The 22625-nt window shown below is 39.7% G+C and overlaps 2 protein-coding genes across 9 annotated transcripts in view; one reads left to right on the plus strand and one right to left on the minus strand.

Annotated features, from left to right (window-relative positions):
- Positions 1 to 6619, plus strand: part of wipf3 (WAS/WASL interacting protein family member 3) — a 103994-nt gene extending 97375 nt beyond the window's left edge. For all 3 annotated transcript variants that reach the window (XM_080206053.1, XM_080206052.1, XM_080206059.1), the window contains exon 8: positions 6444 to 6619. In XM_080206053.1, coding sequence (XP_080062179.1) covers positions 6444 to 6484 — 41 coding nt within the window. In that variant the 3' untranslated portion in view covers positions 6485 to 6619. The remainder of the gene's footprint in view (positions 1 to 6443) is intronic.
- A 7165-nt stretch (positions 6620 to 13784) lies between these two features.
- The window catches only part of LOC145354635 (secernin-1-like), an 84323-nt gene continuing 75482 nt past the window's right edge, over positions 13785 to 22625 (minus strand). For all 6 annotated transcript variants that reach the window (XM_080206104.1, XM_080206069.1, XM_080206077.1 and 3 more), the window contains exons 8-9: positions 16895 to 17054; positions 13785 to 15587 (exon numbers count right to left, since the gene is read on the minus strand). In XM_080206104.1, the coding sequence (XP_080062230.1) occupies positions 16896 to 17054 (159 nt within the window). In that variant the 3' untranslated portion in view covers positions 13785 to 15587; position 16895. The remainder of the gene's footprint in view (positions 15588 to 16894; positions 17055 to 22625) is intronic.

The raw sequence follows: 22625 nt of genomic DNA on the forward strand, positions 1-22625 counted from the left end.
AATGTTACAAAATAGGCACAGAGATTCTCTGTATGAAGTAATCTCCACTATAGTTACTGAGCAACTAGAGAAGAAAACTCCCTATCTTTGAATTACTAATTCAGGGACACACTGAACAGTAGGGATTTAATATTTAATAAACATAATACTTCGCTAACATCTATAATTCATGTTTCTCATTTTTTATTTGTATAAGTTTTAGAATGCAGACTGCAAAATTTGTTAATTCTGAAGACAGGAGTGGGGGTAATAATGAATGATTAATATGTGCCAGTTGCAAGAGTGATGTCTGCTCATTATTGTGTGTGCAGCCAGAATGACCTGTGACCCTAAGTGTTTCATGCCTCAGAAGGGGGTCCAAATGTGTCTCAGGATAGCACCACTTAAACTGTCCTGTACCCCTTACAGCCTTCCTGCATGTGTTCAACTGAATGTGCATTAAGGCTAGAGCAGATGCCGGAAATCAATCTAAAACTGATTCTGACCTGAGAAAGACACACAAGTAGCATTCATGGGAGAGAACAGACGCTAAGAGTTTCTAACTCTGCATTTGAGGCTTCAGAATGAGCAGAAGGAGAGTGATGTGCTATATTCACAAGCAGAACTCTGGACCAACAATGAGAACTGGACAGCTTTGGCAGTCAATGCCAAGGGTCAGGTCCTGAGGACCTGGATGCAGAAGTGTTACAAAAAGTTCATTATTTCAGCTAAGTGGTCAACATCAGTGAATGCATCTTCAAATGCCATATCCTACCAACTGAACCACATAAATAATTTTAATTTTCTGTTGAAGCAAGTGTAAACTGTCAGACTTCTGGGCGTCCTTCATTCTACTGAATAGATTGAGCTCCAAATTGGCAGTGCTGGAATCAAATCAGCATTACACAGCTCCCCTCCCCACAGGCACCGATTGCTGTGCACAGTGCCATCATCAATATGATGTCTGGCATGACTTCAGCAGAAGACGTGCACAGGCATTACTTTGGAACTCTCAGGTTTCTTGCAGCACTAAAAATAGACACTACACATCTGAAATTTCCATTAACAGTAAAAACAGCCTTCTAGAACAAACATATAGTACTTTAGACAGATTATAAGGCAGCCTTCTATCATCAATATTGTCACTCAAGAGAATCTTCTCCACTTCAATTATTTCAGGTGTCAGGACAACATGCTGGAGGTTCTCTTTGTGGCACAATCAAACAAGGGGGCCAATTAACAAGCAGGCTCTGAATTTCTCATCTAATTAAGCACTGCAGGCAGGAAGTCAGGGGAGGGAGATGATACTGGCAGCCCCTTTACCATTAACTTTGAGCGGGACATTAATAGTCTCAGGTCGAGACTTCTGCCCAATCTAGGGAGGAAATCCTGTCTTAAAGAACTGCCAGCTGTATATTCCCAGCATTGCCAGGCTTTAGTGGTGATGACTGCAGGGACTACAGCCAGTCTCCAATGAAGAGGAGCTAATGGAGCCATACTGAAAGTAAGTATAGGTTAGCAGTAAAAAGCGACAGGCAGGCCCCAGAGAGGGGAATTGGGAGGGCCAGGTTTGAAAAGCTGGGGATGCTAGTTTGAAGGTGAAAAAGATGTATAACCTTGGATAGGGTTTCTCCAACTCAGACCTCCTAAAGGAGGTACCCCATCTTGCCTGACTGCGTAGTTGCCAAAGTGTCTGCTTGGTGCAGGTTGCCCCTGTGGTAGACAAAATAATGGTAGGAGCAGGATGAGGCCTTTACATTATCATTACTTGATCACTGAAAGGCCTAAATGGGGTCAAGGGCACCAAGGGTGGGTGGGCTGGACACCTGAAGACTCCACTCCATGTAACTGGTTGGGGTGGTTGGATAGGTGAAGCACAGGCCACATTGCATTTTCCAAATCCCCTCGCCACCACCTATTTCTTGAACAGACACGTTTCATTATATGAGCCTTCAAACTTGCCAGCAAGAGCGGTAAAAGTTCATCCCTTAGTTAGCTCATCAGCATAACTTTAGGGATACAGCCCGATGATGCTGGACAGCAGATGGAAATTTCAAATTGCATAAAAGAAAAATTTAAATGAATGGTCACAAATAGAACATAATAAGTGGACCACATTTCTGAAAGCCTTCAAAGAATCTCAGCAGACATATCTATTATATAAACCAGGAGCCTCAAAACAGAAGAAAAATTAAGGGAGTTTCTGTTGTAACCAAGTGTCAGTATATTTCTAAGCAGAGCTTTCAGGTCTATCTGCTGACCCAGATTCTGGGAAGACTGCTCCCAATATAGATGTACCATGGCCTGCAGAACTGGTTTGTTTGACTAATCAGTATATTCATCATCTCATTATGGCTTGATTTGAAACTCACCACTGCAAACCTATATTCTGATTGGGGTGTACCCAAGCAATTTTCCAACATTCACCTATCTTCATTTCAAAGAACAAGGAACAGTACAGCACAGGAACAAGCCCTTCAGCCCACAAGTCTGGCCCGATACAGATGCCACTCATCTAATATTTTCTTGCCTCTACATGATTCATATCCCTCTATTCCCTGCCTATTCACGTATCTACCCAGATGCCTCTTGAATGTTGTTATAGAATCTGCTTCTACCACCTTCGCCAGCAGCACATTCCAGGCATTCACCACCTTGTGCGTGAAAAACCTGCTCCTGACATCTCTTTTAAACTTTCCCCCTCTCACTCTCAACCTATGCCTTTGAGTAATTGACCCTTCAACCCTGGGAAAAAGGAGCATCCAAGCCTGTCATATTCTTGTAAACTTCTATTAAGTCCCCCCTCATCCTCCGATGCTCCAAGGAAAACGATCCAAGTTTGTTCAACCTTTCTCCATAGTCCATATCCTCCAAACCAGGCAACATCCTGGTAAATCTCTTCTGCACCCTTTCCAATGAATCGTAGAAACATAGAAGATAGGAACAGGGGGAGGCCATTTGGCCCTTTGAGTCTGCTCCGTCATTCATTACGATCATGGCTGATCGTCCAACTTAATAGCTTAATCCTGTTTTCTCCCTATAACCTTTGATCCCATTTGCCCCTAAAATTAGCCGCCTCTTGAATACATTCAGTGTTTTGCAATCAACTACTTCCTGTGGTAATGAATTCCACAGGCTCACCACTCTGTGGGTGAAGAAATGTCTCACCTCCATCCTAAATGGTCTACCCTGAATCTTCAGACTTTGATTCCTAGTTCTGGACTCCGCCACCATCAGGAACATCCTCCCTGCATCTACTCTGTCTAGTCCTGTTAGAATTTTATAAGTCTCTGTGAGATCACTCCCTCATTCGTCTGAATTCCAGTGAAAACAATGCTAACCTAGTCAATCTCTCCTCATGCATCAATCCCGCCATTCCTGGAATCAGCCTGGTAAACCTTTGCTGCATTCCCGCGAGAGCAAGAACACCTTTCCTCAGAAAAGGAAACCAAAAATACACACAGTACTCTAGGTGTGGCCTCACCAAGGCCCTGTATAATTGCAACTACACATCCGTGCTCCTGTATTCAAAACGTCTCACAATGAAGGCCAACATATCATTTGCCTTCTTTAGCACCTGCTGCACTTGCATGTTTACCTTCAGTGACAGGTGCACAAGGACACCCAGGTCCTGCTGCACACTTCCCTGTCCCAATCTACAGCCATTCAGGTAGTAACCTGCCTTCTTGTTTTTGCCTCCAAAGTGAATAACCTCACATTTATCCAAATTATACTGCATCTGACATTGATTTGCCCACTCACCCAACCTAGCCAGATCATTCTGAAGGATCTCTAAATTCTTCACAGTTCACCCTCCCACCCAATTTGGTATCATCTGCAAACTTTGAGTTGTTACATTTTATTCCCTCATCCAAATCATTAATATAAATTGTGAATAGCAACATCCTTCCAGTAGAATTCTGATCAGAATTGTACACAATACTCCAAACGCGGCCAAACCAAACTCTAATACAGCTGCAACATGATCGTCCAATTCCTATACTGAACGCCCTGACCAATAAAGGCCAGCATGCCATACACCTTCTTGACCACCTTATCCATGTAAGTTACCACCTTCAAGGAACTGTAGATCTGTACATCTAGATCCCTCTGTATGCCAATATTTCTAAGGGCCATACTATTCACTGCCTACTTTCCTTCTGCAAATCACATCACCTCACATTTGTCCAGATTAAATTCCATCTACCATATTTCGGTCAAGGTCTCCAGCTGATTTATATCCCGCTGTATTTTCTGACAATCCTCACTATCCACTACTCCCCCAATTTTTGTATCATCTGCAAATTTACTAATCAGACTACCTACATTTTCTTCCAAATTATGTATATAAATTACAAACAGGGGTCCCATCACCGAACTTTGTGGAATACTGCTTGTCACAGACTTCCAGTCAGAAAAGTACCCTTCCACTGCTACTCTGCGCTTTCTATGCCCAAGCCAGTTTTGTTTTCATCTTATCAGCTCACCTCAGATCCCATATTATTTCACCTTCTGCATCAGCCTGCCATGAGGGATCTTAGCAAAGGCTTTACTAAAGTCCACGTGTACAACATCCACTGCCCTTCCCAATTTTTCTTGTCACTTTCCCTCTTTCAAAGAACTCAATCAAGTTGGAGAGAAATGATTTCCCCTTCACAAAACTATGCTGCCTATCATTAATAAGCCTATTCTCTTCCAGACGCGAGTACATCCTGTTCCTAAGAATCTTCTCCAATAATATCCGCACCGCTGCTGCAAGGCTCACAGACCTGTAATTTCCTGGATTGTCTCTTCTGCCCTCCATAAACAGAGGAACAGTGTTAGCTATTCTCCAATCCTCTGGTACCTTGCCCATGACTAAAGAGGATACAAAGATTTTGGCCAAGGCTTCAGCAATTTATTCCCTTGCCTTCCTGTATTCTGGAATGGACCTTATCTGGCCTGGGGCCTTGTCCACCTTAATGTTTTTAAAAACCTCCAATACCTTCTTCCTTTTTATCACAACATGTCCCAGGATGTCAACATCCTCTGATCATTGTTCCTAAAATGATCCCCCACTGACTCATCAATCACCTGTCTAGGCTCGTTTCCCAGAACCAGGTCCAAGCTAGCCTCTTCCTGAGTTGGACAATCTTCATATTACCTCAAGAAGCACTCTTGAACACACTGAATAAACTCTGCCCCATCCAATACTCTGTGACTAAAGGAATCTCAGCCTATGTTAGAAAAATTAAAATTGCCCACCACAACAACCCTGTTGTTTTTACATCTTAATACAATAAGAAGTCTCACAACACCAGGTTAAAGTCCAACAGGTTTATTTGGTAGTAAATGCCACGGGCTTTCGGAACGCTGTTCCTTCGTCAGGTGAGTGGAGAGTTCTGATTGCAAACAGGGCAAATAAAAGCACACATCTTCCCATAATCTGCTGACATTAGTTCCTGCACTTCATGCTGGCTGTTGGGAGGTCTGTAGTACTGCTCCTGTTACTGAATTCTACCCACATGGCTTCACTGCATAATCCCACCAAGGTATCCTCTCTCAGTTTAGCTTTGACGTTCTTCCTAATCAGTAAAGCAACATCCCCATCTCTTTTGTTACCCTCTGTATCTTGTCTGAAGCATTTAAATCCAAGAATGCTAAACTGCCAATCCTGCCCTTCTTTCTTCCAAGTCTCCATAATTGCCACAACATCATAGTTCCAATGACTCAAAACGTTAGCTCTATTCTCTCTCCACAGATGTTGCCAGACCTGCTGAGTTTCTCCAGCATTTTCTGTTTTTGTTGTTAATGTTACCAGTGTTTATTTCAACTACTCTCCTGAAGAGCAGCATTTACCTGCATTAATTGTATCCTAAAGTGTGAAGTAATCAGTTCAGTCATATATAGACGTGGATACACAGATTACAATAGTTAGGCACAAAGATTACTACTGTGAGAAGTTGATAAATTTTATCTCATCGGTCAGAGCTAGATTTCAATCCAAATTCCAGACATGGAAGATTAGTGACATACCTCATCCACCATCCAGTTTCTTCTACTGTGGACCATTGATTTAATATGCAATGCAACTTGAATTTCAATGGTTAAGAGTTGGAAAACGACTCGGGAAATCTTTTGACTATATCGTCAATAACATTGAAGAACATCCAATAATATAAGAGGCAGAATTGGGGTTTCTGCAGTTTTACCCCAGCTTCCTGGTGACTAACATGGGCTACTACTGGTGTGCACAAAGGCCAGTGTGGAAATATTGTTGTAGTCATTACTTTTAGTGGCAAGTAAGCTTGATTGTGACAGTGAGCTTGGTTGAGGTTTTCACATCCATAGTGAAGTGTTTATTTAAATACTAATTTGGCAATTCTATACCATTTGCTAATCTTATTTGAACATAACTTGGAGAATGTAGTGAAAATGAACTATGATTTACTTTGTAATTATTTTCTAAATGTCTTTTCTTCCAGTTAGCCAAAAAGGTCATCGGGCGCCAACACCATCAAGATGAGTTTTGATTTCATTGCTTGTGATGTGGGTCCACACTTTCTATCAGTTTGAAGACCACATGTGAAATCACTGAAGGAAGACTTTTTTTGTCATGAACTTGGCCCATCAATAAAACGAAAACAATGTTCTTCAGATACTTTGAAAAACTGACTTTCATGATTAAGTGACAAAGGTTGTTTTATTGTTAATTACATTTTACTTGAGCAAATAGCTTGTTTCATTATGAATAGGTAATTAAACAAATACTACGTAAATGCACATTTTCAACTTTTAAAACAAATTAGAAATACTATCTGAAGATAGCAATCTAAAATCACCCTTCCTATCTCAAAAAATGTCTACTAACATTTTAGCTAAACAAACTGTAGGGCAATCTGAAACAAGTAATGTGGAAAATATTAAATGTTACTATGGATAAGAGGTATTTTACTTAAGTTACAACTTACTGTTTCATGGCTGACAACTTTTTAAAAATGGTATCTTTATTTTCAGGCAATAATTTTAAGTCAATGACGATTTGATGGAGTCAATCAAAAAGATTAGCTCACTAATTTTGTCTGTCTTTATTCTTTGATCGATTGGGAATTAACCTAAATTTTCATTTCCCTTTAAAGGGGCATTTTTCAATTTGTATGCGAAAATGCTTTTTGGTTGTTGGTGTACTGCACTTTTGTTACCAGCAGGTAGCACTATTACACATGGTTAAATACAAAGGTTTTGTCGATGTCCATAATGGTTAAATTATAAATTTAGAGGGAAGTATAATTCAGTTAAAGTTACTCATCCAGTCATTCTAATTTGTTTGCTGGTATTTTTAAAAAATCAGTTCTCTTCCAGTTTTAACTATTAATTAATGTTTAACAAAGCAGTTAAGATATCACAAATGTGTGATGCTGTGCATCCATACCTGCTTTTGTAATTGAATGTACTTCTTGCAATATTTGTATGCAAGATACCATTGCCCGATGAACTTTCTCATATTGTTATACTCTCTCATATGCTGAAAAAAAATCTACAGCCTTTTATACATTTGTGATTGTAATTAGTTTCACAAACCTGGCTTGATTTTACTGAATTAGTCACAGATGTAGGGTTAGTGGGCAAATTAATTGAAAATGCTGCAGCTGAATTCTAACACACACACTGCTCCACCACAGGCTGCACTGTGGACCACACCCCTTCCCCAGCACCACCCTAATGAAATCATTTGCGGTAATACACTGCAAAAGACACAATAATAAATGGATGTTATTTATTTTATTCACTTTCACTTCAAGTTTACTTGGGCAGACCCTCTCAGATCAGGAATACTTAGCAACTCTTCTTAATGACAGACTGCACTGAATATCTTTATCTTCCCTATCAGCTATGTCAGATTATTTATACTATAGCACTGTGATAGATAAAAATGTATAAAATTTGAATTTTGGCCATTCATATGGCGCAAGAACTAGTCTATGAATGTCTTAGAACCACTCTTAGTTTTTGCCTGGATATGAAATGAATTTCTACTGTAGATATCACAACTGTTCAAATTAATGCAGTGGACTTGGTCAGCACAGGCTGCAGAAGGAATCTGCAAGCCTTGGATTCCTAATTTTGAAAATCAATGGAAAATGTTTGTTTTGAGTTCTAACAACCTCAGTTCAAACAAAATTCTGTATTCACAAATGGAAAAATAGAATTTGGTGCATGCTAAATGTACCAAATTAAAACATTCCTATGTCACAGTGGTGCTTCTCCATCAGAATACCATCCACACTCCTGGATCTCCATACTGACTAGATTTTCAAAATAACTTCATTGCAGTGTTAATGTAAGTCTACTTGTGACACTAATAAATGAACTTTTAAAAAGATTTACTCTGTATACTATCCCTAGCAGTCTTGTCCTCCTCCTTTGTCAAAATGATTGGTTTCCTGGTTATGGAAAACCTTACACAGATTTCCATCACTTCTGAATAGCCTTTGCCTGGGGTCAATTATCATTTTTAGCAGCGGTAGTGGAACAGCAATCTGTTATCCCCCCCATTCTCCACCCTCAAAATCAGCAGAATGTATAGTGAGTAGCTGCTTTGCTGTCACCATTATTGGTCCTTTTGAAGTAAAAGGAGTCATCTCTCCTCTGTTTCTGCAACTTCCACGGCATCAGATACTACAAAGTATTTGTTGGTACTAACATGTCTGGGAAACCATATATTTTTAAATAGTTGGGAAGTAGTAAAGAATTGCCAGCTTTTTTCTTTAAAAAAAGCACAATTGCATTGTAAAGAACCTGTTTTGTCTTTTTTTTCTTAATTTCCCTTGTTAGTACTAACTAGGCACCAAATATGACAAAAACACATTGGAACCTGTAAAGTCCTCTTCACCAACCTCTGACAAGCAACACTCTGACATAGCCATGGAATTACATCTTTCAGTCAATAGCTCAGACCCCTCCAACATCACCTCTAGATATGTCCTCCCTACCAGCAGGACTGATCCACCAGACGTGGTGACAGTGGTATATAGTCAAAAGGGAATGGTCCCGAGAGTCCTTAACATTGACTTTGCAATCCCACGAAATCTAATGGCATATCAAAACATGGGCAAGGAAACCTCCTGCTAATTTTCCTCAGGTGGGGGAAGACAGTAGGTGGTAAAGTACATCCTCAAGTTGAACTAATGGTAAAAATGGCACAATGACTTCTGGGTGGGGGACTTAACACCCATCACTAAAAGTGACTTAGTTCTACCACCACTGTTGAAGCTGGCTTGAGTTTTGAAGGATACAGATGCCAGATTGGCCTATGGCAGGTGGTGAGAACACCAACAAGAAAAAAAACTATTTCATTTTCAGCAATGCATTTGTTGCTGATGCATCTGTCCGTGACAACATTAATAGGCTTGAGCATCACATTGTACTTATGGCAAAGTTGCCACAAAGTGCTTCAACATTAAATCTCTATTTGCCAATTTTTAAACTGGAAAATAAGTTTCCTTGATATAGTTTCTGACTAGAGACAGTGTTCAACAGGAGCCATTTTACTGGTTTACCTTATGTTGCTGAATACCCTTCAGTGACAGATTATAGATTATATATACTGTAATTGAAGAATTTAATATTTAAGGTGGTGGGCTGGACAGGATACTATTCAAGTGGGCTGTTTTGTCCAGTATGTTGAGCTTCTTAAAAGTTGTTGGAGCTGCACTCATCCAGGCCAATGAAAATATTCCATTACAATTCTGTCTGATGGATGGTGAAAAGGCTTTGGGGTGTCAAGAAATGAGCTATTTGCCACAGAATTCCCAGCCTCTTGCTTGTTCTTGACAGCCACAGAATCAATATGGCTGGCCTAGTTAAGCTTCTGATCAGCAGTAACCTCCAGGATATTGATAGTGGGAATCCATAGCAATGCTGTACAACATTAAAGGAGGTAGTTAGATTCTTTGTTAGAGACAATCATTGCCTGGCACAAATCTTACTTGCTACTTATCAGCCCCAACTTGAAAATTCAGTTCTTTGTCAATGTGGTAAATTCATTGTTTTACTATCTGAGAAATTGTGAATGGAATGGAACGGAACGGAACACCATGCAATCATCTGTAAATATCCACACTTCTGATCTTGGGAAGACTACTAATGAAGGAACTGAAGGTGGTTGGGTTCAGGATACTGTCCTTGGGAACTCATGCAGCAAAGTGTTAGAGCAGACATGATTGGCTCCAACAATCACAGTCATCTTTAAGTTTGATTTAAACCAGTGGTGTTTATCCTCCTGATTCTCATTAACTTCAATGGATATGTTGATACCCACGTACACATGTTGCCTTGATGTCAAGGTAATCATGCACCTCGCCTTAGGAATTTTGCTCCTTTATCTATATTTGGAACTAGGTGATAAAGAAATCTGAAGCTAATGGCAGCACAGTGGCAGTGGTTAGGACTGCTGACTCACAGCACCAGAGACATGGGTTCAATTCCTGGCTTAGGTCACTACAGAATTTGCACGTTCTCCCCATGTCTGCATTCTTTCCTCTGGGTGCTCTAGTTTCCTCCCACAGTCCAAAGCTGTGTGGGTTAGGTTGATTGATCATGCTAAATTGCCCCTTAGTGGTAAATGCATGGGGTTATGGGGATAGGGCCTGGGTGAGATTGTAGTCGGTGCAGACTTGATGGGCCAAATGGCACTGAAGGATTCTATGATTCTAAGAGGTGGAACTCAAACTAGGTATCGGTAAGTGCTATTTGGTAGCACTATTGATGATATCTTCCACCAATTTACCGGAAATCAAGAGTAGGTGATGGGTTGGTAATTGGATTTCACAGAATGGTTACAGCACAGAAGGAGGCTATTCAGCCCATCATTTCTGCAAGATCTCCAAATAAGCAATTCACCTAGTGCCATTCCCATGCTTTCTCAGCATGACCCTGCAGATTTCTGTCTTGAATGTGTTCATTGAACCTACTTCCATCACACTTTCAGGCACTGCTTTCTAGATCTTAACCATTCACTGAATAAAAACATTTTTTCATATCTCCATTGCATTGTTTGTCAAATATCTTAAACCTGTATTCTCTGATTCTCAATTCTTCCACCTACGAGAATAAATTTTCCCTATCTACTCCATTCGGACACCAGATTTTGAATAATATCTGTCAAGTCTCATCTTAAGCTTCCCTTCTCCATGGAAAACCACAACCTCTCCAATTTAGTAGCATAACTGAGGTTCCCCTTCCATGTGTCCATTCTCATCAGTGGTCCAGCTTTTTGTGGACAGGACATAAGTGGGCAATTTTTCATATTGCCAGGAAGTTGACATTGTTGTAATTGTACTGGAGCAGCTTGTCTAGAAGTAAAAATAGATCTAGAGAGTGGCAGCCTTTCACCCATTTGAGAATTGTTATGATACACAATGAACATTACTTGCCACACGATTGAAGGATATGGTGTATGAATTTCAGTGCCGATGCAATGATAGTCAGCAGTTGGTAGGTGAATACATGTTTGCCCAGATTACTAATTTAAGTTTAGAAAGTCTTGTGAAATATATTATGGAATTCATGCTGTCTAATTAAAGTTAGCAATATTGATCCACTTGTAACTTAGTTGATATTAAAACCAAAATTATATAGCAGGTAGATCTTTCAAATGCACAATGTGTACAAGTTAAACTGACCTGAATCTTAATAGGAATGGACACAAGTAAAATAATTTTAAAGAAGATAAATCAAAACAAAATAGTACAAAGCTATGTATTGATTATTAAAAATGAAAAAAAAGGAATGATCACGTTAATTAGGACAAAGTATTTTAAAGAGTACTTTGAGAAGCAAGTGGCTAACAAGAACTGCACAAATTGTTTTGCCATATGGTACTAGGAATATATAGTTCCAAAGTATCTGTACACTCCATTCCATGTATGAGAGAAGATGTTTGCTGGAGAACATGCTTGTTGGAAATTTAGAAATGAAACAGAATGTGAAGGATACAGTTTTTTTTACACAATGTTGAGTGCCTGAAAACTGAAATGGACACAAAGTTAAAACAGGGGGAAAGAACTACAGTGTTGAAAATATAAGATAGAAAAACAGAAAATCTGCTTGCTTGCTGTGCTCAAATGCTATGGTTAGGGAACTTGAAGTAATTCTCTCCCATATGTCTGCATACATACATACAGCTCAGGCAAAAAGGAACTATTCAAGTATCCAAGATTTACAAATGTCAATAGAAGTAATTTTTTTAAAAATTGGATTGAGAGTATTCAATTTACAATATAGCTACTGAGAGATGGTAAAAAGTCAAGCTATACAAGCAGTACATTATTCAACTGTGCCAGCTGCAGACTGGACTGCCTCTCACAAATCAGCCTCTACAGCCACAACAGACAATGTTCAACCTAGAGGTGATATGCACCCTGGGCGCAATCCATCATCCCGTAAGATAGATGGATACAATCACATATATCCCATCAATCATCAATACTGTCAGCATTAAAGTTGTCTTCATTAAAGGTACAAAAGAAAATACAATGTGCTTTTTTGTTCCAAATTTGCATGGATAAAATATTGATATGATTTTACTCATTTAGTCATAATACTTTGCAAAAAGAATTGACAAGATAAATCTTCTACTGTAACAACATTTGAAGCAATTCTCCACTTTACAGATTTATCTTTTATCTCAATGATATATTTGCATTGCACAAAATAGAAACTTTATATTTTTAAAAATCTGTAAGTGTAAATAGTGAGCTTTGCTTTATGGAAAAAACGTACTGACTGAGCAAATCAATGATGAACATGCATCTTGATTCAAGCAATTCCCAACGTGATTCACTAACCAGACTCCTGAGGGTTCCAGCTGAGCATTCAAAACTAATTCCCATGTTGCGAAAAAGATGTACATTAAAAGTAACTCTACTACAAATGTCAATTGACTAGTCTCAGAAAACTTCCCAAGTCAAAAGTATGGATCACCTCATGTGATGGAGTAGGAAAGATTTCCTATCACTGGATTAAAAGAAAAAGTATCAACACTTTAAGAAGTTTTATACTTTCTTTTGCTCCTTCGCATCTTTACTTTATGACTTACCACTAGAGGATGTACAAGAGCAAACAGAAGTTACTTCCAAGTTTTTCCTTCTTTTGTGGTGAAACTGCTTTATTCCACTTGGTGTCTCTATAACAGAAATGCTGCATTTGGTACATCATCATTATACAAGAGCAATCCTTTTTCTAATACAGCACTGTGCAGTATCGTGCATTTACATGGGAAATCTCGAGTACAAACTTGCAGACTACAACATAATCTTACACCAAGGTGCTCATTACAGAGGAACTTTGAGCGACAGACTGTTCCACTATTAATCATTTTTTCATGTTTTGCAATCCCAAGAGTGATCCTGCAAACATACTGAGCCCCTAAGGAGTGAATGCTGGAGTGGTGTTCTGTGGCAGAATGGCATATTTTGTTTTAAAGCAATAAAGTGAGGCAATAAAAAGGCAAATACCAAATGAGCATGAAAATCTAAAAGGTTTAGAGAATATCTATCTCCAACTTAATAGTTATTGGGTTTCTTTTGTACAATAAGTGTCGGCAAATTTCTCTCATTATCAAAGTTGGCACATGCTTTTCAAATGTGAACTACTAGAGTGCTTGAGATAATCCTGAAACTGTTGTATCTGGATTTGACAGCTAGTTATAGAAATAGTTATACAAATCTTTGTCTGAACAAACAAAAAAAGGCTTACAATGTAACAGAACCTTCCACTGACCATTGACCCAGGAGATGTAGCTATGCACAAGCACAATGCAAGACTTTGAGGTTTTAATCAGATTATTATAGTTTTTATTATTCTCTGCACATCGCTGTTCTGCCAAAGGAAATCCACACCATGGTTGTTAATAGGAATGTGATTCTGACATCAGTTCTATTGAGATACTGAAATTTTCACCATCATGAAAGACTTCAATAGTTAACAAATGAATTGGCAGACCAAAGTAAACATGACTAAAGAAAACAGAAATCAAACCAATTTCACTGCAATGTCCAAACAGATCATTTAATCTTGCCACACAGTGCATATTCTTCAGTGTCACTATGCATAAATTGCAGCTACTGATTATAAATACAGGACTCACATCTCAACATATGGTACACAATACATAATATCTAGTGCAGCCTCCCAAGTTATGCAACAATTGAAAATGTACTGATCATGTAGCTGATTACAATTAAGTTATGAGCCAATGATGTCAGTTAACTATTGTCCAATTGGGATTTAAAAGCGTTAACACAATTTTGCTCAATGTATATATTTTAGTTAATGATTAATTGGAACAAATTTACAAGTCTGTAATCAATTTAATTGCTATTACAGGATTCAACTCAAAATGTTAATGTTATCGAAACAATGTAACTTGGGATAATTGGGATTGAAAAGCAGAAGATTGATGGATATCACCAATTGTGCTCGACTCAATTACGTGATACCAGCTGAGAATTCAGCGTCACTCTACATCAAGAAGAAAGAATTTGTAACTGAGATAGAAGATCTGAGTATCTTTTTATAAAAGCAAATTGAGGAACTACATCTACCATGTTTTCTTGGACAGGAACAAAACATTAAATACAAAATAAATCTTATAGGATCAACTGGACTTTATCAAACAAAGGCCAGTACAAAGTTCAAGCATGCAATGAGAGATGCAAATGCCAACCAGTGCTAATAAGTCTGTCATGAGAATGAAAGGAAAGAGGTCATTTTCTTTTTTTTGTAGAGAAGAGCCTCATATTTGCTGGAAGGAGCACAAAGCTGCAGCCCAGGAAAAACAAATTAGAAAACCAGAAAATATCCTGACTGTATCGCTCATGGAAACAATATAAAAGAACAAAGGATAGTTAGAAGTGATATTTGAGGGTGTAAATGCATGAAAATCTCAATGATATCAATTGCAGGAGCAAAGCTTGAACAACTTACGAATGTAGATTCCAAAGTTCTGGAGTTTTTATTCATGTTAAAGGAATGTTCGAGTCCCAGTGCTGTGGCAACTGGGATATATTGAGAGACACAAGACTCAATTGTTATTAATTGCAGTGAATTATAAGAAATTCCACACCAAGTACATGCCTAGGCACATCAAAGCACAAATTGTATGTTAACCATGGACAGAAATAAAGATCTGTCTGAATTAAATTTGACAAGACCTTCCACAAACAAAATTAGAAAAATACCGTACAATCATGGCTCAGTGCAGAATATTCCATGCCATGTTTCTTTGTCACCTGGCTATTATTCTTTATTCAATTAATGATCTTGAGGAATGTAAGTGCTACCATTACAAACATAAAGCATGTAGAAGATCCTGCTTTATATCAATCTGCATGCACACACTAAAAAACAATCACTGGCTGTTTCCTATCGCTAGACACAAAGGTTAGACAATACACAACTGGATGTATGAAGTTTTCATTTTAGCGAGTAGCTGAAAAAAATCTGGAAAAGGAGACCAACCAAGCAAGAGTAAGTCTTTGCTTTCGTATTTCATTTGAAGAGACTATCTTTTATCTTGAAGAACTCTCTTGCGTTTTTCCACAGAGGCCGACAAAGACTGCTACCAGCTGCAAAAGAAAAAAAGCGTTTAGAACATAATAAAAGTTAGGGATATGGGAAGTTCATTGAGGCTCATCCCTCTAGTATGATAATTCTCCAATGTTGGCATCCAATTGTGCTTTGAACAACAAGAATATTTTGGTTAAATATCTCGTCATATTTATCCAAACATTTGTTGCTCTTGTAGTAGACATTTTCTTCATAATGGAGGAAATTTACTTTTCACTAATTGCTATTTATACCTCATGGTCAAACTTGGAATATTTTGAAGAAATTGGAGTCTATTGGCATGTGTCTTTAACTTTCGGACCAAACATAAATAAAACAGTAAGTTATTCCCAGAAATTTAATGCGAACATTTGAGTTAACCGTGATAGAATTGGAAGCTTCAAGATCAAAATATTGGAGCCCTCCTGAACAACTGACTGGTGAAGATGGTCCTTCATCTCTCTGTACAAATGGACAACTGTAGAACACATCTTTAGTTCCTCTCAATGGTCAACTGTGTGTACTTCATGAAAGAAATGGGTTCTGAGATGCAGCAACTGATACGTACCACCTCTTTTCATCATTACACTTTGCAAAATCTATTGGAAGCATGATTTGAAAAACTTCGGAAAGAAATTTTCATGCGAGTAAACCCAATTCTTCCAGTTTTCTGATTACTAAATTTGTTAATATTTTTAAACTTGAAAACAAAAGTGATTTAACTCACAGCTGCATTAATTAAAATAAGAAAAATACAAAACCAAATCCCCAGAGATCTGAATTTAGAAGAGGAAATGCTAGATAGACAAAGCAGATCAGGTAACATCTGTGGTGAGAAACAGTTGACTTTTCAGGTCGATGATCTTTCATCAGAATTTTGTTAACACTATTTCCCACCACAGGTTTTGACCTGCTGTGTGTTTCCAGAATCTTCTATCAGATTTCCAGCATCCACAGTATTTTGCTTTCATGTCGTGTTGTTGTATCCCAGGAATTTGTTTAACTGAAGTTTTCATACTATGGAAATACCTTTGCAATACGTTCATCAAAATTCTCTAAGAAACGATATATGTTATAGAATCTCATGAACATGTTACTTTATTATCTGGTTTGATTTGTTTTTAGAAAACATTTAATATTTCAACAGTTTTATCTAACCTCATTACAGTTCTTATTTTCTCTCTGATTGGTCACTTAGAGAATATTTTATCACTGTACTTAAAATTCTTAGCTATATGCACCCCAATAAATCAATTTTGCAGCACATTTGATGTTGCATTCTAAGAACGAATTGCTTGTTAGCATAAAGCAAGAAACTTGTACATACGTCACTTGTAAAATTTAATTTCAGTGTCCACACAATCATAAAAGAGGTCCGCCACTTCCAAAGGATCAACAGGCCCTTCACATTTCAAGATATCCTGCATAGCTTCCAGACCTTGTTTTTCCAGGTTGAGCATGGTTTGCCAAAGCTTCTGCCCAGGATCCTATGGAGAAAAATGGTTATATTGAAAAGATTGTTTATTTAATAAGTCAATATGAACAGAGCATAGTGGTTTCATTTAAACCAAAGTGATTCAAATTGACGGAGGACAGGTAAAGGTGATGTGGGAGCAACAGTTAAGAACAGTTCAGTAACCTGAGTACCACCAGGTTAGTAAAAGGAAAAATAAATCTCCCAAAGTTCTTGCTTCCCATTGCTTTAAAATTTGTTATTTGAATGAGCGTATCACTGGCTGGAACACCGTTATTACCTATTGCTTTGCACTGTTTCTTTACCACCCTCTTAGATTGTACCAACTGTTGCTACAAATAAGTAGGGTTGGACATTTGTCAAGCAGTGGAATTTTTACACATTGGTTACTAATTTCACAATTTGAACTTCATTCAAAACACACTGTGATTCTAGGTTTCTATTTCAATCCACCCAAACTCTAACAGGTGATACAGAGCTCTGCAGCCTGTGCCTTTTGCTGCATACAGTCTTACAAACGCTGTCCTAGCCAAATCAAGATCTTCTTCCTTATTAAGTTCCTAACATAATACATTCTTTTAATACCAGATTACGTCTAATCCCCCTTCCAGTCACCCATCGCCAACCTTGTCCAATGTGTCACTCCAGACCCCTGCCTACCTGAAACTCTCTTTACAACTTGCCTTTCTTTAGAAGCCTCCTAAAAATACTTACTAGACCAAGTTTTTGTTCTCTCAATCCTCACTCCCACCAATACCCTTCCCCAGCCAAAAAAAACACAACCACTTCCAATTTTCTTCTAGTGCTTTTCCAGTTCGGTTTCCACTTCCTCCTTTTACAGAAGATTTGTTCAAGTTGTTTGTGTCAGGACTTTGTAACCAGCAGGCCAAAGTCTTGCAATGACAATGACTCTGAACACAAAGTGAGAAGCCTGCTAAACAGTGGTGCTGTTATAATAATAACATCTCTTGAAGCAGACCTATTACATACTATGATGTGTGTGATATAAATGCATCATCGGCTTGCCAAGTCTTTTAAGATTTCAGTCACATTGTCCGCCTCCTCAGCATGCACTCATCCCCTTGGTGATATAACCCTTCTCCCAAGCCTCTGCACTGATCACTAATCTAGGTCATAGTACTGACACTTATAAAAGTACTTTTCACAGTTTATAGTTGAAAACTCCAGTTGAGTACAATTGATTTTACTTAAAAGTTTTCAGCAGGCATAAGTTCTATTGTTGCATACACTTGTAAGTGTATAGTAACTGCACATTAATACATGAATGTCAGGATGACTTTTTAAATTATTTTTCACTGAGACAAATACTTTGCCAAATAGAGATTATGACTGTATTTTGCTTTCCTACTTTTAGAAGTACAAACTTCTAATCATTAAGGTGAGCTTACTCTATTGTCTTTCTATAGGCCAAAATATAGTAGCTACAGAAATTACTTTTTTCAAGAGGCTCCTTTATCTTCAGTAGCATCCTCCAATATTTCGGGGACTGCCGACCTGTGGCTTTTGCTGTCTTTTAACAAAAGGGCAGGGTAAGGAGACAGGTCCTAAGTTATCTTAGCCCGAATAAGATCAAACCCCAGGCTGTTGGAATCATTGTTATTCTGAACCACATGCTCGAGTCCAGCCAACTGAGCTATACTGTAACCTGGTCCCTGTAAAGTCAGTGAATGTAATGACAGAAAATTGGGCTTTGGTCACCTGCAGTTTTGGCATTAAAGGTGCGGTTTGGATATCAAAATGTGTGCTGTACATGGAAACACCTGGCATGGCTCATGTTGGACGTGTCAGCTTGAGTTTTAGGAATGTGTGTCAGATGCAAGCAGAGTAGTCCGTCAGTGATGTCAGTCAGCATGTAACACTGAGTTGGCGCTAGAACTGACATCTGCAATCCTGCTGCTCCAGTTAACACTCTCATTAACCTGTATGGCTGAACATGTGTTCAGCAGCTGGAAGGACCAGCCAAAGGGATAATCAACAACTTGCAGGTTAGCTGCTAATTAATTTCTGCTAACTCTGATGAATTTGTATAAGTGTCTGGTAGTTTCCAGAGATGTTTGATCTTGATGGTATTGACAAAAATGGTGCATGGAGAACGGAGAAGATGCATGAAGGTGACCTTCATTCTGATTTCAAAGATTCTGGTTAGATGACTTGCTTTTAGTCATGAATGTTTTATTTGCAATCTCTCTTTAATTAGAGCAAGAGTGGGGCTTTGAACTGTGGCAGCACTGAAGACAACAAGCTACAGAGAGGGAGCAGAGGAGGGATCGCAGCAGAAGGCCTTCACCACCTGTGGTCTTCCAGAAGCATTTCTCTTATCTTAACCTAAGCCAGGTACAATATCTACAATGTGCATTTTCAAAAACAGGTGTTCACTAAAGTCTTGTTACCTATTGTAGGCAGACCCGCAACCTCAGAGCAGGGCAAGACTGGTGCTGCAAGTGGCTCTGCAGGTGACCATGGTCAGGCTGAAGCAGTTGAAATCTGTATCACCTCCCAGTTCACCATCCATTGCTGTATAATTAGAGGCGACAGACTCTTTGTACATTAGGACAGGGGAGTTCATTGTTTGTCTCTGACCCAAGAGAAGCTGGCAGAAATGCATGTGGCTTTCCCAGGGTAACCAGCTTTCCTATGGTGCAAGATAACATCAAGTGCACACACGTGGTTATGCAGACACTGCATCTAAATGTATCCCAACTACAAAAATTACAATTTGCTGAATGTGCAGTTGGTGACCATGTACAACACATCTTGATGGTGAATGCCATCCTTGCAGCAGTCAGTCATTGTTTTGTATTGCACTGAGTAACTCTAACACAAGGTCAAACATATTAAAATAACTTCATTTACAGTTTTAGGGGAGGCACTAGCCTAATGGGTATTACCGCCAGACTATTAATGCAGAAATTCAGTTAATGTTCTGGGGACCGGGGTTTGAACCCCACCATGCAGATAGTGGAATTTGAGTTCATATAAAAATCTGGAATTAAGGATCTACCGATGACCATGAAACCATTGTCGATTGTTGGAAAACGCATCTGGGTCATTAATGTCCTTTAGGGAAAGAAATCTGCTGTCCTTACCTGCTCTGGTCTACATGTGACACAGCAACGTGGTTGACTCTGAAATGCCCTCGGGCAAATAGGGATGCGCAATAAAGGCTGGCCAGCCAGTGCCATCCATGTCCCATGAATGAATAAAAAAGTTGCCCCATGGAGACAACATAATCACAAAATGATAAATCTTCACCATCTACACTCTTCCCCCTCAAAAGGAAAACAACTTGTACATTAAAATTAAAATTGTTCCTGTACTTAAGTTCCAAGAACATGAAGTTACTAAACCAATACACGTGAAAATTCGCCAGAATCATATACCGGTTTTTACTGTAATCAAAGCCTTTGACAAGGTCCCATATAGGAGACTTGTAAAGAAGGTAAATTCTCATGGGGTACAGGGCAATTTGATAAAATGAATTCAAATTTGGCTCAGTTGTAGGAGACAGAGGGTACTAGGTCAACGTTTATAGCACATCTGTCTCAAAGGCAGCTAGGGATGGGCAGAGCCAACTCCTTGAACTGCTGCAGCCACACAGAACGCAGATCTCCGACACAGCCCCCAGCAGGGGACAGCACCCCACAGTGGGCAGCCCCCTCCCCCGACACAGCGCCCCGCAGAGGGCAGTCACCCCCCCCCCCAAACACAGCACCCCGCAGAGGGCAGCCCCCTCTCCCGACACAGCGCCCTGCAGAGGGCAGTCACCCCCCCCCCCAAACACAGCGCCCCGCAGAGGGCAGCCCCCTCTCCCGGCATAGCACCCTGCAGAGGGCAGCACCCCCCCAACACAGTGCCCCAGATGCCAGTTTCCAACAGTGCCTCCCAGAAGCCAGGCCTGAGCACAATGCCCCCCACAAGAAGCCAGTCCCTAACACAGTAACCCCCCAGAAGCCAGTCCCCCACACAGCGCCCCCGCTAGAAGCCAATCCCCAATATAGTGCCCCCCCACCCCCCACTGAAACCAATTCCTAACAGTGTGCCCCCAGAAGCCAGTCCCCAACACAATGTCCCACAGAAGCAAGTCCCTACTGCCTGTCTTATGGGTGTCTTTGTTTGGTTCAGTGCTCCAAGTCTTGTGCCAAGTTCGAGTCAGGCTGTTCTCTATGATACGAAAACATGGTGGAAAATCGCAGCAGGTTTGACACCATCTGTGGGGAGAGAGTAGAACCAACATTTCACGTCTGCTTGACCCTTTGCCACAGCTCAATGTTTTTTATGATCTTTAACATAGACTGCCAGCTCATCAGCAGGTCTGCCAATGCACCAAAGCATTTGTGTGTGCATGCCCATGAGTCTCATCACAGATGTATAATTGATGAGCTGAAAATCTGAAGATCACGGCCTGAATGCTCCAGCCGATCTCACCAGCAGGATCTCTGGTCCTGGCAACAGCGCACTCCAGCCCCTGGGTTCTCAGCAGTGTGGGGTGACATCAATGGGCATTCTCATTGACACCAGAGAAACCCACCACTAGCAAACAGCATGCCACCTTCCACCACCAGCAAACACACGGCTGGGAGGCCGGAAAATCTCACCCTCTATTTGTTCACCATCCGCACTGCCCAGTGGGAATCACGCCAACATTTCCAACACTTAGTCTCCAGAACAGAAAATTCCACCCACTGTTTCTTTTCCCTCTTTTCTTTTTTGTCGCCTCTCATTAGGTAAGTATAAATTCTTTGCTGGAATTCAATTCTGTATATACTAGCACCTCAGTCACATGACCAGTATACATGTCAGCCACAGAGTTATCAGACTATTTCATTACAAGCAATATCACAACCAAACCCAACGTCTCATTTGACTGCCACACACTTGCAATCTTAGCTGGGAATCTCATTGGATGGAAAATCTTGGCAAGTTCCCTTCTCTCATCCTTTACGCTTTAGCAGCACCTTAATCACAATCCACATCGAGCATTAGCAAGTATTGCCAATCCTATGTCTCAGAGTATCTATAGTTGTCTTTACAATCGGCTTTCTTTTGAAGCAGATTGTAGAATCAAACAGACTTGGATGGTTGGAACATCAAGATGTTGATCATTGAGCCCTTTCAGTCAGATCCTCCTTTTAGCAATAAATGCTAGCCTAGCCAGCGATGCCCACATCCCATGATAGAATAAAGAAGAACTGCAAGAAACCCTACGACCATGCAGGTCAAATGCAGCATCCTAACCATTGCCCAGGTCAACGTCAGTCAGTAGTTTGGACCAGAGATCAAACAGTGGATCTTCTTGTTCTATGTGGCTTGCAATCACTGCGGAAAAGTTGGAAGATGATGTCAATTGACAGAAGAAAAAGGCAACTTCAAGGATTTGACATTTGGGGGCAGGAACTTTAAACCTAGACCAAAGAATCTTGTGCAAGTATTTTTGTTTTTTCTAGTTAGAAACATCTAATTACATCTGCATACAGTTGAATCAACAAAACTGCACTATATTCAAAAGTTTTGTTTACTGGATTTTCAATTTGTGTACCACTGAATTAAACCATTGTGTCCATCA

The sequence above is a fragment of the Carcharhinus amblyrhynchos genome, chromosome 2, assembly GCF_965287045.1.
Source record: "Carcharhinus amblyrhynchos chromosome 2, sCarAmb.v2.hapA, whole genome shotgun sequence".
In the NCBI taxonomy this organism is placed as follows: domain Eukaryota; kingdom Metazoa; phylum Chordata; class Chondrichthyes; order Carcharhiniformes; family Carcharhinidae; genus Carcharhinus; species Carcharhinus amblyrhynchos.